We start from the raw sequence: 18,211 nt of genomic DNA on the forward strand, positions 1-18,211 counted from the left end.
CGCTGCCCTGGAATAACCCCAGCCCGCGCCCGCTGACGTCTGCAGCTCCTCGTGCCTTTTCTTTTAACCTTCCTTTAATAAAAACAAAACTCAAGACAGACCCGAAATGACCTCAGAAACTAAATTTTATCCAAAAATAACAACACCAAAAAAAAAAAAGGTCCGTGCCTCATTAGGAGTCACTGCAAAGGCTCAAGCCCAGGGTTGCGCCGGGCGCCTGGGGAACAGGCGGGTTTTTGGGTTTTAGCTCCTAAGTCACTGTGTTGCACATGAAAATTTAACTCCTGGCTTGTTCCTTTCTGACGTAAGTGCCTGGAGAATAGCTGCTGCTGCTTTTAAAATATGAATTAGTCAAAGAAACGTAAAAAACTCCCTACCTCAGATATAAAATGCAAATTAAAAAAATCAACTATCAACAGCACAACCAGGAAACAATCTCTTGTGGATAATTTTGTCTCCAGTGTTAAACAAGACTTTTTTTTTTTCCAAGCAATGAACATGAATAATAATAAAGTATGATTCTTAAAAAAAAATTTACAAAAACATAAGATCCTAAAGCCTCCAGGGAGTGTAAAAACTGGGCTGCAGCCTGAGTCTATGTAGTAGAATTCACAGTTTTAAATTAAAAAGAACACTTGAAAATGGCCCAAATGAAGGTGGGCGTACAGATAAGACTCAAAGGATGTGTGCAATCTGCAAACGGCAGTTTTATTTTAATTTCAGGGAGATCCTGATTCATTAGCTATTCTCCTTAATTAATTAGTTAACACTAGTGTAGATCTTTGAAGATACGGAACGTAACACAAGGAGAAGGACTATTGTGCCCACTACTACCATGAAAGCTCACATGGAGCCTGTTTATACCCATCCCCAAAGCAGCCCCGCACACCCTCCTGTGCTGCAGTCCCAGTCCCACCGCATCTCCTCCCACTGCTCTGCAGGAAGCAATGCTGAACCACACACTGATTTCCACCAGCTAAGTCCCACCGCATCTCCTCCCACCGCTCTGCAGGAAGCAACGCTGAACCACACACTGATTTCCACCAGCTAAGGGCTCGGAGCTATTTTCACCCATCTGTAAGTGTGTCCTGCACGGGTGGGAAGGAGGGACGGGGTGGTGGGACATGCTGCTGTTCCACCTCGCCCCGTTAGCAGGGGATGGATGGAGCCCTGGGCACGGCACAACATCCGAGCTCGGCCGGCATCCGCGGGGCTCCCCAGGACACCCCAGCACCTCTCCAGCACCGAACCAGCCGAGTTACCTTTGGGCCCTGCCTGCCCGGGTAGCCGGGCAGTCCTGGCACGCCGAGTTTTCCCTGAAACACAAATAAAAGTGTGTTAGCGAGGGGGCAGGAGAGACCTCGCGAGCAGCTTCGCATTCGCACCAGCAGAAAGGGGAGATGGCAAGTGCGGAGAAATCAAGAGCGAAGCAGACACGACATGGGTGGAATAAAGCTGTCAGGACACTGGGAGCATCTTCTGCCCTGCCCGGTGGGTTTGATGCAGACTGAGAACTGTAAATCTGTCAGGAAACTAGTAGGGAATGGTTATTTTTTTGCTACCAGTGTATTTTAATGCAATACACTTAGAAATTAGACTGGAGTCTGTGACACTTTCAATTTCTCAATTTTTTTTCCTCTGGCCTTTTTTTTCCAAGACATTGCACCCAAGCAGATAACACCAAAGAGACCAACATCTCCATATACCCAGATCACGAGTAAAACCATCTCCCCTGGGTCTCCTGTGGTCTTTGTGTTGAACAACTCATGCAAGCCTCCACACAAAGCTCCCGTGGCTCCTCTCCATCCCTCTGCCCTAAATCTGTCCCCCTATGCTGGGCACTGCCCTGGGCACCCACCTGGGACACCCAAAGAAAAGCAGGTTTTGCTGTAAAACATCCCTGGGCAATTCCATCCTCCACACTCACCTTCTCTCCAGCAGGACCAAGAGGACCGGGATCTCCATTGGGGCCAGAGCGACCTTTGGGACCTTCAGGACCATCCTCACCCCGGGGGCCAGGAGGGCCAATTTCCCCCTGTTAATCACAAGATAAGTGTTGACGAGGCAGGTCGGTGTTTGCCGACAGCAACACCCTCACGGCTGCAATCAGATACTCCAGGGAGATTCTCCTTGGAGAAAGCCGGTCCTCACCAAGAGGATCAATGGAGACTGTCATTGAGGCAACTGCGGGGCGTTATTAGAGCACCAGCGTCCATTCACACAGCCTGGCCATTATCTCCAACAACAGCTGGCTTTTCCTGGGGCTCAATTATCCCATCGACACACAGCCCCTCTCCACCAGAACAGCCTTCGTTAGCTCTGATTGCAACACACCCACCTCCCGATTCCCGAATCGCAGTGTGATGTAGAGCAAGCCCTGGGAAGTGTTTAATTGAGGGCTGAACTGGGCAACTGGAGAAGAAAGACTGGGCTGGAGCTTTTGTGCTGAAAATCATTAGGAAATCTGAGAGCTGGGAGGACCGAGCTATTAACGTGAATTGTTGTGACGCCGCAGGCTGCGGCACACAAAACACCACTTGTCATTTTGTCACGCGGGGTAAGAGGAGATGCTTCCACGCTGTGAACACAGGCAGCCTTCTTCTCGCTCCCCAGAAGCTGGATGGACGCAGATTTATCTGCGAGGCTCTCGAGAACCCTTTGTCCTTTCATAGCTCATAAAACACAAAGAGCTTTTGCTGGTGGGAACCTGAGTCCTGAGCTTTGTTTGAAGCAGCTTACGGCTGTCTGCATTTGGTGAGGACAGGAGTCACCTCCCCAAGATGCCACCTTTGGTCCTGCTTCCTTGGCAAGAAGCGGGGTTTGGGGAAGCTTCCAATTGTTCTGACTGCTCAGTTACAGAGCTGAACGCCAGGAGAAATGGAAGATTTGGTGTCTATTTTTACAAACCTTCATGCAAGGCATTAAGTTTTCTTGTAAACATGGGGAGGAATGACTGCAGAGCTCTCTTGATCCCTGCGGGAGTTTCAGGCACCAAGCCTCTGGTGATGCATCACTTGGGGAGGGGACGAGGACAGCACCCTGTCCCCAAGGGCTGGGCATGGAGGATGGACAGACGTGCTGCAAAGCCACAGGCTGCAGCTGCTGCCTGCATCCGAGTGTGAGCTGGGGTCTCTGGTGGTCTGTGTGTTCCACGGATTTTAAAAGCTTTTGCAACCAGGCAACTCCCAGTAACTTTTACATTTCCCATGGTATGCAAGCACATTAGGGTCAGCAAACAAAGATGCCTGCCAGACCCTAGATTACATTCTGGGAGGAAAGAGATACTGGAAATAAATAGATGATCCAGCTGTATCATGCAATATTCCTAGCGGTCAAAGCAGCAAGACAGGACCTCTATAATTATCCAGTTTTACGTTTTACCTTTAAGATGGGACTAGCAAATTTAGGGATTTACAACTGCTGTGCTCGATGTGAATGAGCAATTCCTGATTTCCTGCCTCGGGATCAGACATGCCCACCTTGCTGCTCTCCCCGAGCCATGCTTGCACGCTAACGCACGGGCTTGAAAGGCAAAGCACCACCAGAACACACCGGTCACAGACTTACCCGGTCTCCTTTGATGCCCATATCACCTTTGAAGCCAGGGAAGCCATCTTCACCCTAAATAACAGAAAGGGAAAAAAATCAGACAAGGTGCATAGGTGGAAAAAAAGAAAAAAGGTTTCTCTAGCCTCACGGTATGGCCCCGACCCGGGAGGACAAGACTAGGTCCCCCACTGCCCATCACACTGGTTTCTGTAAGTCTTTGGTGTGCACAAACGGGTGTGAAAACCCAGCCAGGCTGTGAGCAGCAAGGTCCCCAAGGACCACAGCAAGTGTTCCCTACATCCCATCCTGGCTGCAAACCAAGATCACAAATCTGACCCCATGTGAATAACACCACCTTGCCAGTACTGGGAACCAATTATTTCTGAAATACAACTGGCTTTATTTTCATGGAGGATGTTTTACACCATGCTTTGAGGCAACCTCCAGGACAGTGGCAATATTTCGTTCAGCCAAGAAGGTTTAATTGCAGAGCTCAAATAAATAATGCATTTCATCCTACAGCAAATCTCTCCTAGGCAGTGAAGACGTGGTTCCTAGAAAGACATTTAAACTTTGGCAGGTCCCTGTCAGGATTCCCTTTGCTAAAACTGCCAACTTTGCTGCCGAACTGCTGGGGGCAGGAACAAAGGAGCAGAGATCTGTTTGTTGGAGTGAGTGAGATTTTTCTCCACCTCCTGCCCTTGCTCTGGAAGAAACCAATTGCTTCTGAGATCTGCAGAGATAAACTGTGTTGACTTTCTTAGGTTTCACAAGCTGCCCTGATGAGTGGGCTGGGCAGCGTATCCCGTACGCTGTTATCCAGCTGTAACACCCCACAAACCCTTCAGCTCCAGCGAATCATTCAAGCTGAAAATTTTGTAGGAAGGGAATCACCCAGACGCTGGATCCTGAGCTATCAGCAACGGCTGCCCCAGCAAACAGCTCAAAACCCGAGCACACCACGAAGGCTCGATTACTGCCAGGTCTGAGCCAAGATGTGGCAGAACGTCCCAGCAGGTACCCAGCCTGCACGCGCTCCGAAAACAAAGAGGTCACCAGTCCTCAGGGGCTCAGCCCCGCTGCTTGTCTAGGAGAAACCTCTCATGCAGGAGGAAATGTCCCAGGGAGCATCCCGTGGGAAGGGTCTGCAAAAACGCGCAGAGGCTGGAGGAAATCAATGCAAACATGCAGCGTCCACTCACCTTTTCACCTTTGGTACCTTTCAATCCACGAACACCATCTGCTCCCTTGCAGGAGATAAAACAAGAGGTTACAAGGGTACAGTAAGCTGAAGAGTGAAGAATCATTAATTATGGTGATTTTCGCTTCCTCTGACATTGATGATGGCATCTCTGCAAACTATGATGTTCCTGAACATATTGCTAATTGATATCAGCTGCTGACGTCTGCACCAGTGAGTACCCTATAGCACAAACCCCTGCTGACTTGATTTGGGGTTGGTGGTCTCTGCCCATCCCCTGCCCTGCAGTTATGTTTCCAGGGATAAAACTCACTTTGAAAAGTTTTTTCTGCCTATATTTTCCAAAATATCATTACCATAAATGCCTTGCCAGCACGCCCAAGTATTCACAGCAAAAACCAGTGCTCGAGCTGTGCACGGACACTTGGGAAGTGAATCCGTGTTAAAATCTCCGAGCACAGTCAGGGATTTCCGTGCTGCTCTGCAGCGGGTAGCAGCGCCGTGTCTAACACCCTGGGAGGTTCATCTTGGCTCTTTTTTACCATGGTGCTCACCTCTGTGCATGCATTATGCTGCTTGAAGTAGATTTAGGTAATAAAAGGAGGGGTAAAAAAAAGGAACATGACTGGTGGGGCCATTTGTGACACGGTGCAGAAGCCTCCAAAGCTTCCCCAAGGTGTGGTGCTCAGCCCAGAGGTGCTGAGCGTGGTCAGGATCTGCTCCCTGCTATGCCACCAGCCCAAACCCGTGGGACCCCCACACTTCCCATCTATCCTGCCTCTGGGGATAAAACATCACCCTTGGGTATCTACCCCAGCTGTATTGTGCAATGCAACTCTTACAATAGAAACCAGCAGCTTTTTTTTTTTTTTGAGGAATAATATTTTGCTTGGGTTATTTTAATATTTTTCTCCCCTTTAGCATGCCAAGAGAAAGCATAATTAAAACTACACCAGAATTTGTGCAGCAGGACAGGCTTCTAGTAAGCGAGGCAAGATCTAAAACCCAATGAGACACTTTTTTTTTTTTTTTCCAGGCTGGAGGCTCGTGCAGTTAATAGAACACTGCTCGTAGGAAGCAAAACCTTGTCTGTACGCACTACGGGTTTGGTGCATGACACACTTTCTCTAGATCATTCTAATGTGGAACAGTTCCAGTTTAGTGGGAAACACAACAGCAAACCGTTCCCTAATGGACCACTACGTCTCAATCTGCAGCTTTGCAAGAAGTGAGATGAAAGCTTGCTTTGGCAAATACATCCCGCTTAAATTGTGAAGGCAGAATAGCAAAAAGTTTTGTGCTATTGGAAAAATATACGAGGGGGTTTAAGAAGGCTTAATGTCACCTATAGTCATTCCCTGAGCTGTGCTTGTATCTGCTAGCACAGATCCCTGTGGATTCATTGGACCTTTGGGATGCAGGATGCATCTGCACCTGAACTAATACATCGTGATGGGCGTAACAGCCCGAGCTGAATGGGGAAAAAAACACCCACAGCTTTCTCATCAGCATGCAAGCTCTGCAGGCAGGAGGAGCGGGGAAAGAGCTGGAATTCACTCTAGTGAAAACGCACATTGCTTCGTCTGACAAGGTTTTGGATCAGGAGCATGAAAAGCTTGCTTTGTTTCAGGAATAGGTTATTTTGTTTTATTAACAAGCCTTGTTAAAGTGTTCGCGTTCTGGCTGAGATTTACTTTGGTTGTAAACTGGAAACGATTGGAATGGGACTGAGCCATGCTCACCAAGAATTACAAGAGAAATCTCTCCAAAGCACTGAACGATGCTAGGGAGGGGTTAGTGGAGAGCAGGGGACTTGTAATCCTCCTGGCCTGTGACAAGATGCTGGACCAAGGCTCACTCGAGGTGGCCCAAAGCACCCTGGCAGGACATCTGTGCCCACCGGCACTGTCCATCTCCAGCACAAGCCGGAGAACTTGGGTTACCGAAGCAACACCACGGATGCTGTTTCTGCATCTTCCCTACCTTGACTCCGCGTGGTCCTGGATAACCGATGGGGCCCTGAGGACCTGGTGGACCCTAGGGTGAAAAAAATGCAAAGAAGAAAAACACATCAAAACTCAACATGAAGGTGCAGCAATAAGGAGAATTGTGGAAAACAAATATCCCAGCCTTCTGGCTGCTTCAGGACAGGTGGAAATGGCAGTGGTCATCTGAAAATAGCTCAAAATAGCATAGAGAGCTACAGGAGCATCACCTCAGGCGGGTGCACTGGGCTGAGCCAATGGTCCATACGATAGGAAAGGAGGAAGAGAGGAGAGAAGACAGCAACTTGTTGGAAAGGGGATTTATACATAAGATTGGAGATTCGTTTGAGGGGGAGAGGAAGAAAAAGAAAGGCCAGGAACACAAAAAGAGTTGCTCTCTGCATTCCCTGTCCCACGAAGGTTATTTATTTGTGGCTGATGAAGAGAAGGCTTGCCAGGAAAGCTGGGAGGAGCTGAGAAAAGACCAACCCAAGCACCAGAAGAGATTCCCAAGCAGATGAAAGCTGGGCTCAGCTTTCAAATTTCAACAGGGTTTGCTTCTTGCCACCTCCACTGACCCACATCCCTTGGCTGCCCAGCCATCCCCGGAGCCCCATGGAGATCTGTCTCCATCCAGCTACCGTCACCTTCCCCTTCGCGGTGACAAGGACCTTGCTGACACCCACCTGACTGCCCTTCTCTCCAGGAGGACCTTCCTTGCCAGGATGACCCTGTTAATAAAAGAGACAAAGAGAAGAGGGAAATGGGTTTAGTGCACATCTAATGCTCCAATGCAGTTGGGTCCTTGGTGGTATTCCACCTGGTTATTTTACACTTTTCCTCTTCACCACCTTTCAGCAGGGAAGCACAAACCATTTTGCAATATTCTTCGCATATCAGAACACCTCAGTGAGTTCAGCAGCAAGCAGAATATAAATTTTGCAGGTAGGAAAACAGATAAAATTAGCTCCGTGTGTTAGCAAACTTGTGAAGGTCACAAGATGCCCAGACTGGTCAGAGCCCCTCATTAATTTCCTAATTCCTAGAGTCCATTACAAGATCTCATGACAAACACTCAGCTAACCTGCATCTCCATTAAACTCGGGCTGGCTGGATGCTGGCCAGCATTCCTCTGGGGATTTGATGCTGAATAACTCAACATCCAAGAGTTTCCAAGACATTCTCATTCACAGCCTTCAGAAGCCTTTTGCTGGGGTTGCAGTCAGTGGAAAACAAAAGTGTCATTTGCCTCAGGTATAGCTTGGAGGATGAGTGAGAAATGGGGGATTTTAGTGTTGATTTTCCTACTGTCGGAACCAAAATGGGGCCAGGATGGAAGATGACTCTTTCGTTGGCAGTGTCTGTACAAAAGCAATGAGCCCCCACGAGGGCACTCACTGCACACCCAGGGACCTTTTCTTTTATAAAGATGATGAGAGCACATCCAGCTGCTCTAAAGCCACTCAGACCTTCTGCACTCAATGGTTTCTTTACTTACTAACTCCCTTTGAAATGCACAAATGACTTTCTAGCAAAATAACAAGTCAAATCATGAGATGATTTTCCATCATCAGAACAGGAATGTCAGACAAGCCGGATTTCATAAAACACGCTGGTTTAATAAAGAAACAAAACGACAGCTGTCATTTATACACCAACAAAATGGAGGAGAAAACACAACCTGAATTTGTGCTGAGTTTAAACGGCACCGAGAGCGTCCGTGCACAAAGTAGGTCATCTAACCGTGCTTGTCTTCAGCTCCCGATACCTGCACCCCAAAGGCAAAATGGAAGTGGCAAAAGTCCTCAGCCACTCTACACTAAATCATCACCATTTTCAAAATGCCCATTTCCACTACTGCTACTAAGATAAAAAAATTAATGAGCAACTTGGTCGGCTTTCGCAGCGAGATGCTCCAGGCCCTTGGGGATTTTCAGATGTCTTCCAAGACCAGTCTCTATCCAGAGAACACAGCTGGGGTTTTGTCCTTGGAAAGAGCAACCCATGAGCTTAGAAACCTACAAACTGTACACCACCTGTGACAAAGGACCAGTGCCCGTGCAGACCCACACACCCTCAGCTTGCAGCTCTTCTACAGCCTTCAGTCTGGATAACAATAGAGCTGGTGTCTTCTCCAGCTGAACTTCCCTGGAGGCTGCTGTAGGAATTTCACATCGAAAACTACAGCCTTAGAGATCTTCTGGGCTTTGCTTTAGCTGCTCTGTTGACTCAGCTAACAGTTGTATGAATGTTCGAAAAGCCCTCTGTAGGAATGATAATCCCAGGGTGGGAGATGTAATTTTTTTTTTTTTTTGCCATATTCTGCATTTGCATTAGTGGAATGTAACTATTTCACATTTGTCATTCGTACAAGCAGGTGCCTCTGAGGTGTGTAAAAATGAGATCAGGTTTAAAGGCCAAAGATTTTTAAGACCAATTTCCCCAGCAAGAAGCAAATGATGTTTAAAGTAGGATTAGGAGGAAAGCTGCAAGAATACAACACTGACAGGCAATTTCCACCTGCTCTTATCACCGCTCTGCAGCAGCGCCCAGCATCCCCGACCGAGGCGAGGACCACCCCATGCACAAACACACACCCAGGAGAGCATCCCCGCCTCGGTGAGCTGCCAGCCTCCGTAAAACAGAGAGGAGAGACGAAGGAAGGCAAAGAGAAGTCCGAAAAGATGGAGAGAAGGACCTAGTGCTGCAAGGCTGAGCAAAGCTTGGAGCAGGGCCAGGGCTTCCCAAACCCAAACCCTTCAACCCAGCTGGACCATGGGCAGGGTGAGCCTGATGTGCTTCACAAGCCCACGGTGCACTCCAGGGAGAGGATGACTTACCGGAGGACCATCCGCGCCAGGCATGCCAGGGAGACCGGGTTTGCCCAACGGCCCCTAAAAACAAACAGAAAATCAGCAGCTGCAATGGTCAGAGTCTCCAGAGCATCAGAAGATGGGGCTTTTCAGACACATTTCTTGCTTTTCCAACACATTTCTTGCTTTTCCTAGCTGTGAAAGGCTGCAGAGAGGTGAGGTGTGTCAGAAAACTGCCGTGACTTGCAGGAGTCTGCGTATTTCCGTGGGCAGAGTTGTTCCAGCATCCTGGGATGCTGCAGCATTGGTGCTGGTCCCTCACACAGACACGATACAGCAATGAGCGTTCAACAGGAGATGCTGGAGCATGAGGCATCAAGCTGCCATCCTGCTGAATGCTGCACACGTGTACGAGCACAGGTTGGAAGATACCAAACTATGGGGCTCATGGGACCAAGAAATGCCCCTTTCTCTGGTGATGAACAGCAAGGCAATTAACCAGCAAAGGACAACCAGAGCTGCCCAGTTTGACTGTTCTTTCTGCTCTAACATTTCAATGTTTCAATGATTACCTTTTTAATTAAGCAACCCCCTGATTTGCCACGCCACCGAGCACCACCGCTGCTGCTGCATGGGGTTCAGCACTGAAACCAGAAAGCCCTTTATCGGGTAGAACTGTTAACATGCTGCTTCACAGGACAATTATTGATAATTTGAGGCCACCCCACGCTGCCCACTCAAGCTGGGGACTCTCCTGGGATGCACACCAGGATGCACTCCGTGTCCTTGCTCACCAGGAGCTGAGCAAACACCCAAAGGATTACTCCTGTGTAGGCAAAACTGTTGCCCTGGTTTAAATCCTGATGGTCCCAGAGCTGCCTGGGGGGAACCGAGGCCAGCACCTGCCCCATGTCAACAGCAGTGGAGAATGGGAGGGAGCTGGGGAGTGGATCTTGGCTGATAGAGCCAAATCTGCGGGCTCTTCCCATTACCATCCCGCTCAGACTTCCAGGCATTTAGCCCACAGAAAGAGACAATTTTTCAGTCCTCCTCTAATGTTTTACCATAGGCTGCCTTCAAAAATGTTTCTCTTAAGAGGGGAAATGAATGCAAATATTATGAATTAGAGGTAAACCATGCTTTCTCATCTCTTTTCTGTCTGGAATGAGAGGCATTAGACTTTCATAGGCACGGCTGCAACCAGATGTTGCATATGGGGCAAAGGAGCAGCTGAAGTAGCAAATGCATATTAATGGGAGCAGTTGTTTTAAGTCAGAGCTGCAGTATTGAAACCTACCTTCTCTCCTGGGGGACCGATCGCGCCTTGTGGACCTGGAAGACCCTTGGAAAAGAAAGAAAAAAAGGGTCATTAAGGAGCAAGCTATTCCTTCCAAAAGCATTTTGGCAGGGCCTCAGCTGAGCATCATTATAGTGCCTGTGACGGCTGGGGATTTCCCCAGCTCCATTCATTCTCAAAATGTCTTGTGAGAGCTGACAAAATTTAGTTTTTGCACAGCATGCCTCCTCTGGAGAGCCGCACCGCTCCGCTGTGTGCAGCCAGGCTCATCCCTAAGATGGAAACAGAGATGCTTCGAGGAGCAAGACTTGCTCAGAGCCATGGAGAAGGCTGACACCAAAGCTCGGACATCTGCATCACCCAGCCGGCTCCGGAGCGACCGGACCGTGCGATGCTAAAAATCAGCCCTGAGCCGTAAGATGTGGCTCAGTGAAGAGACTGCCTGGACCTGGGTTTGGCTGTGCATCACAGCAGCAAAAGCACAGTGAGAACCAGGGGAATCTGAAACTGGGAGCCTTTTCAGGAAGATTTTGGGCCGGAGATGTATCATGAACCCAATTCCCAGCAAATCTCCTTATTGCTGGTCCCGTCTCTGGCTGGGGAGTGAAGCTTGTTCAAAATTATCAATCCTTCTTCCTCCCCATGGAAAAGGAGTTTTTCCTCTTACCTGAGCACCCGGGTTACCCTGCTGTCCTGGGGGACCCGGCTCGCCTTGAGGACCCTGCGGGGAGACAAGGGCAGAGCTGAGGGCAGGGAAGGCGAGAGCGGAGCATCCACAGGCACTGCGGCTCCTGCCCCTGCACAGCTCCGCAGCATCTCCATATCCTCCCACCCCACCGCCGGCAACCAAGAGCTCCGGGGAAAGGGAAACAGCTTCTCTCCATGCTGGGATAGGGAGGGGTGAAGTTATTTCAGGGCACTCTCACTTCTCAGCATGGACATTTTCCTGTGCGGGGGGTGAGGCAGTGGCCCAGGGTGCCCAGAGAAGCTGTGGATGCCCCATCCCTGGAGGGGTTCAAGGCCAGGCTGGATGAGGCTTTGGGCAACCTGGGCTGGTGGGAGGTGTCCCTGCCCATGGCAGGGGGTGGGACTCAATGGTCTTTAAGGTCCCTTCCAACCCAAACCATTCCATGATTCCATGACACGCAGCCCAAAGGAGCTGAGCAGGGCTTCAGCACAGCCTGGCTCTGCACTGGCTCTTCTGCAGGGAGTCCAGTTCATCCCATCAGTACAAAGCATGAGGCACATAAAGGGGTTTTTCTTCCCCTCAGTTAAATGACTACATTTTGGTATTCATTAGAACAACACACATCTTGATGAAAATGTTTGATCTTTCATGGGGAAATAATGTGTAATTCCATCAGAAATTATAATAAATTAACATCCATTTGCTGTTGGAAGATACTCTCTATGGTTTTCACAGGCTCTGATAGGAATCTAGACCAGGCTAAAAAGCAATTAGCAAACGTAATGTAATGGAGTACATTTTACATTTCACTCTATATAATATCTGAACGATCTGTAAAATTTGCAGTGAGAACTTACCACATTCCCCTTGGGACCTGTTTGTCCATCCATACCAGCCACACCCTGAGAAAGGATTTAAAAGAACAGCACTAAGAAAATATCTCATTATTTTGCACCAGAAAAAGCAGAGAAATTGCCATAAAAATAACAAAACATCAGGAGGCCCTTTGGACTGCACGGAAAGGGAACAATTTTCTAAAGGTGTTTGGTAAAGCCGCCAATTCCACGAATCCAGTTTATACTTTAAAAAGTCATTTCAGCGTTTTCTCTGCTGGTTTAACCTGCCTGTGAGGCAGAACCAGCACCAGGTCAACCAAATCCCGGCTAAGAACCGCAGTGAGCGGGCGTGGGGTAGCAAATGAAAAGGAGAAACTGGACAAAAGACCTTGCTCGGGGTGCCAATGCATCACTCAACAAGGCAGCAGGGCTCAAAAACTCCTGGAGCATCTTCATCAAGGGGGTGACACAGGACATGGTCAACTGGAGATGTCCCACTGGGGGGTTCCCCTGCCATCGTTTTGCTCTGGGGCAGGACAAGGTATCTGGGTGCAATGGCATGTTCGTCGGAGATGGTTTGGGAGCAGATCCTGAACTTTCATTAAATTCAGAAAAAGTGCAGTGGGAAGATGTCTTCATGTCCCAGGAGGGGCTCAGGGCTTCTCCACGCTCACCATTAAACACTGACCCCTTTAGCTCCAGCAGCAGCCGAGGTTTGGGGTTTTTAAGTTCTGGGACCCGAGTGAGCTGCAGTGGTTTACAGAGAAAGCCCCCGCACCAGCACATCCAGCAGCGCACAGCAGAGAAGGTGACTGTCTCCCGAATAAAAAACGGCACGTTCTCTCCTCGGCTTTTGCCCCAGATATGAACAAACTGCTTTAAAGTCTCACCAGCCCTCAAGCAAAAGTTAATAGCAAAGCCACTGTGTTAATAACTCTCATTCTTCCCTTGCAGCTGGAGCGAGGCATTAATATTTACTCAGGTGGGCCAAATCTTGAGCTGCTGGAAATGGACGTGATGCCACTGAAAATGGGGGAGAATACGGACTTTGAGCCATAACCTTTTTTTTTGACCAACGCTTCTTTTTGTTGCACAGATGTAGAAAATAATGCAGCTGGATTATCTGCTGCAATGACTAATGAGGACGGGGTATTTGGCCCGGAAAGCTCAGCCGACCGCCTGAGGAGAGCAGCAGTCCTGAGAACTCACCGGTGGCCCTGGGGGTCCGGGTGGCCCCTTCGGTCCCAGCAGTCCTCGGGGTCCCTGTTAGGGGAAATAAATGGGGTTAGTGGTTCCAGCCGTGAGCACGGATCGGGGCGCGCTCGTGTGTGGCTGAGCATCGCTCTGCCCGGGGAGGCATCGGGGCTGGCACGGTGATGACCTCGCTGGTTTTGCAATGACAGCAGCTTGCTTGGTTTACAAGCTGGTAAAAAAAAATCCTGTGTGCATGTAACCTTGAATTATAAAGATAAATAATACAGACACAGACTTTTATTCTTTGGATTGGAAGAAGGCCCGCTTAAAACAACTTTTTTTAATTAATTTAATCATGTTCCTGGATTACCCTGTAACACACACAATGATGCAAAACACTCTGCAGCCAAGTCATTCTAGCTGGGGAGTATTATGAAGAATGACCTGATACTGCTAACGAATCATTAAGGTTAGCATTTCAAAATCTTTCCAGCTTTAATTTTTATCATTGACAATCTATATAACTCAGTAAGGCTGGAAAAGGTTTTCAGCCTGCAGCATGAATGTACATTTTCAAAGGCATTTGGTTCTGTAACCTTAACCAGCCAGGACTCCTGGTACTATGTGTTTTCATTCCATTTCTAGCTTTCTCACCAGATTTAACCTTGCATCATCCTCGGGGATATTGGCAGGATTGGAACATCACATTGAATAAGCAGAGACATGGCAGAAGTGTGTCCATTCCATAGGAGGCTTTGCAAATCACAGCCCAGCACCTCCTCTGCCTGGAGCTTCCAGGTGGGTTTGTAGCAAAAGGAAAGGGACGGGGTCTGGGGGGCACTCAGCTGCAGATCCAAAAGCTCACCTTTTAAACACCATTTCTTAAATTAGAGACCGTGGGTGGACTTTGGGTATTTACAAGGACAGTGCTCATTCGCTCTCACGAAGGAAAATCGTCCTTGATTGATGGGCAGTTTTATCTGTCTGCCCAAATACTATATGTCCCTTTTTATGACACAGAGAGGACAGAGGAATTAAAATGAAATGTTACAGGATAAAACAGGAGACATTAAGACAGTGTCTGATCTTGGAGGCTGTGGGGATTTTGATCCTGCAAAAAATGCAGCTTGCAGCACAAACTGGATGCATTGGGCTGGTGGTCTGTCCAGCCACGGAGACCTCCACAGGCTACAGCTTTGCATGGGGGCTACAGCTTTGCATGGGGGCTACAGCCTTGCACAGGGGCTAAAGCCTTGCCCACTGATCCCTATCAGAGCAGAAACTCTGCTTGTATCAACAGGCAATGGGGATTGGAAGGCAACAGAGGAGGAGGATGATAAATAAATTTTGAAGTCCCACCACTGGTTTCAGTTACCATTAAATTTGCAAAGACCCTCTTCTAGCTCAGGGCAGAGAAACAGACAAACATGCAGATTTAGGGTGTATATATTTATGACAAAAGGTTTCCTGTAATACAATTTAAACCTTTACTCTGGCCATCACAGATTATTTATACTCGTGTTGCTGATATAAAAATAAACTTCCCAGCATGTCTTATCATCACTTAAGTTCCCCTTTTGTTACTGTGTTACCTGAGTGCATAAACGCTTTTAAAAAGTTAATAAACCATAAGTTATTGCTTAGACATGTGCTAAGGAGATAGCCGAGTTGATTAATCTTTCCCAGAATTTAATCAGACATCTCGTCTATAATTTAGTTCCAGTGAGTCCGTAAATGCCAGCCCTTCCCTTTCTCCCACAAAGTGTATCCAACACTTCTCATCAATTACTCTCCGGCCACCACACTGGGCCTTAGAACAACAACAAAAAAAAAGGCATTTTGAAAGCAAAGCTGGCGGTGAATGATAGATAATGTTCTTTTCATAACAAAGGAAATGCGTTTTTGGGTGAAATAAGCAGCCAACAACTGCGCTACACACAAAAATCTCCAGGCAGCCAGAAGCAGAGTTCATCACGGCCAACAAAGTAAAAACCACTCGGTACTGGGGGGAAAAATGCTTTCAGAGTCTCAAACTGACAACCCAACTGTTTCTTTTCAGTGAGATATTCCCTGAAAGCATTTCTTTGGGTTGGTCAAGCGAGTTTTGTCCAACACCACTAGCATCTCCTTTTAACCTACGAGCTCCCTCCGCCTCTAGCCCTGGTTCAGCTGCTCCAGACTCAGCAGCACGCGGAGGTCCAAACATTGACAAACTCTGCACATTTCTGACGTTTTGTGCACTGTGAACAGAATATTGAGCCCACTGAAGTGAAGGTTAAAGTCCCCTTGAGCTCAAGCCTGCCAGGGTTTCCTCCTGAGATTGACAAGGGATCACTCACGCGGTACAAAATGAAATCTAGGGGCACGGGAGCTGCACAGCAACTGCCGCCGTTACCTGTGCAATGGCAGAAAAAACCTCTTCTCACTGGAGTTTGCTATGAACACATGTGAAAACGGTATTTCAGATAAGTTTGCTATGCATACTTTCTACCCCAGTCGACTCACCTGAACCCTAAATAACACATCAGGTAGAAGGATACATGCAGGAAAGGTATGAGACCAATCTAAGCTAAGCTTCACATTTACAATCACTTTTTTTTTTTCAAAGACTAGCCAGGGAGCAAACTAAACCAATGAGAATTTTGCTCATTAGGAAAAAAAAAAAAAGAAAAACAACACAAAAAAAATTAAAAGAAACTAGAAAGCACCTTCTCTTCTTGCATCTTAGTGGAAAAAAAAGCAAAACAGAGGTGTTACAGCACTGATAATCTCTAAACCCTTCACGTGGATTTTCAAGCATGAGAAGCTCAGTTCCTGCAGGACCTCAGGGGTCTTGCTGAGCACCAGAAGAGCTGCCCCATGGGATCCATCCCTAAAACCACTGGTTTTCTCAAGACATTGACCCAAGCAGTGCTGCTGTACATCAAGCCAACGGATGAGATACTCACAGGTTCTCCAGGCAGACCTCTGGGTCCGACTTCTCCATCATCTCCCTGCTCGGCAGCGAAGGCGCAGAGAGAAGCGGCGACAGAGACAGAACAAAGCAGTTATATTTCAGTCACATTGCAGGTGTTTCATTCTTGTTAAATAATAATCACAGAGAAACCCAGCTTCCCTGGGGTAATAACAGGGTAGCCGTGCATAAGGAAGACCTCGTAAGCCTGGAGACTAATACTGCGTGTGCAGAATTTACCGAGGATTAGAAATGCTGTAAGGATACTTCGTAATTCATGTCGGTGTTTATAAAGATGGATTTTGCTAATAGACAAGATATTGCACAAACAATTCAGGGCACACGAGTCAATAAGCACAAGATTTATTTCCAAGCTGAATGGGAAACCAGCGTGGGAGAGTGATTTGGTGAAATCAGGGCTCCTCAGATAAACCAGAGGCAGCAAAGGGGTCATTCTCCATCCCTCCACTCCATCTCCTGCTGATGCCCCACTGATCCCCCGGGAGTATCAGACGGTGCTTCCCTGAGCTGCTTTGAAATCACCCCAAACCTGAGGCTCCCTCTTAAGAAATGAATCCCCGCAGCCAGCCCTTGTAACCCTCCTCTTCTGCGGATAGAATCCACGCTCTTCTTCCCAGCTGTGCCCTCCGAGCTGCTCTCCCAGCACACCTCAAATAGTTTCTTTTCCTCTTTACCATTGAAGTTCCCCAGGCTCTCGTTCTTCCCCCGCAAGACACGGGTTCGGTCTTTTCAACTTCAAAGCCCTTTACAGCCGCAACTAATTAATCCCCACAAGTTCATGGTGGGGAAGGTGTTATTACCTGCGCTTTACAGAGGAAACAAATAGCCAGAGGTGGGAAGAAAACATCGTGGGAGCCTGGGAAATCCATCCTCGCTCCTCTGATTGAAGCACACGCTCCCTCACAGCCACGGATTTGGCATTTTCAATCTCTCCACTTAAACCAGTTTAAGCTTTGCTAAAGGCCTTCGACTATTGACTAAACAGTGTGGAAGGAGACGTGAACAATTTAATCTTTAATTCCCATGTCTGTCTGGAATTTCTGCTCCCCAAGTCTCGCTGCAGTTTGCTGGATCTTAGAAAATTAGAAGCGATAGTGTGCTCACCTAGAGGATAAACATTTTTCTTGCGGTTTTTTTTTTTCCTTTCTTTTAGCAAAACCTGAGTTTTCTGAACAGATCTTTAAAAACAAATTCTTCTTTCCCCTTGCATTCCCATCTCCTTGCCCTGCTTTCCCCTCGCCATGGCCACCCGCAGCGTCCCCAGGACACGGGGACGGGCAGCAGCTCGTGCGCCGGCGGCTCTTGCCACGTCTCTGGCTGATATTGCATCTGCTTCTTGTTTGCGGGAGTTAGTTGTGAATTCAGAGGACTGCTGAATCCAGAGATACACTTACCCTCTCCCCATCCTCTCCAGGTGCCCCCGGGGGTCCGTGGGGGCCTGGCTCACCCTACAAAGGAAAGGCAGAAGAAGCTTCAGAGAAGGCAGACACACTCTGGCAATGGAAAATATTGGGTAACGTTGATAAACCAAGCAATGGGCTTGGCTTTTCTGTCTGCACCGTGTGCTGAAGGGATCGATACCCTCCTGGTTCCCGTCTCCGTGCTCAGGACCACGCAGGGGCTCCAGCACGGACAGACCAACATCCTCCAGAGCTCATGGGATTTACTGGCGCA

The 18,211-nt window shown here is 48.2% G+C and overlaps 1 protein-coding gene across 1 annotated transcript in view; it reads right to left on the bottom strand.

Annotated features, from left to right (window-relative positions):
* The window catches only part of LOC104464941 (collagen alpha-1(V) chain), a gene marked incomplete at its 5' end in the record, with an annotated part of 56,731 nt that overhangs the window by 34,327 nt on the left and 4,193 nt on the right, over positions 1–18,211 (bottom strand). The window contains 13 exons of the mRNA XM_010077802.1: positions 1,263–1,316; positions 1,928–2,035; positions 3,568–3,621; positions 4,752–4,796; positions 6,734–6,787; positions 7,422–7,466; positions 9,576–9,629; positions 10,846–10,890; positions 11,513–11,566; positions 12,391–12,435; positions 13,579–13,632; positions 16,512–16,556; positions 17,932–17,985. Coding sequence (XP_010076104.1) covers positions 1,263–1,316; positions 1,928–2,035; positions 3,568–3,621; positions 4,752–4,796; positions 6,734–6,787; positions 7,422–7,466; positions 9,576–9,629; positions 10,846–10,890; positions 11,513–11,566; positions 12,391–12,435; positions 13,579–13,632; positions 16,512–16,556; positions 17,932–17,985 — 711 coding nt within the window. The remainder of the gene's footprint in view (positions 1–1,262; positions 1,317–1,927; positions 2,036–3,567; positions 3,622–4,751; positions 4,797–6,733; positions 6,788–7,421; positions 7,467–9,575; positions 9,630–10,845; positions 10,891–11,512; positions 11,567–12,390; positions 12,436–13,578; positions 13,633–16,511; positions 16,557–17,931; positions 17,986–18,211) is intronic.

This window comes from Pterocles gutturalis, unplaced genomic scaffold, assembly GCF_000699245.1.
Source record: "Pterocles gutturalis isolate BGI_N339 unplaced genomic scaffold, ASM69924v1 scaffold11308, whole genome shotgun sequence".
NCBI classification, from domain to species: Eukaryota; Metazoa; Chordata; class Aves; order Pterocliformes; family Pteroclidae; genus Pterocles; species Pterocles gutturalis.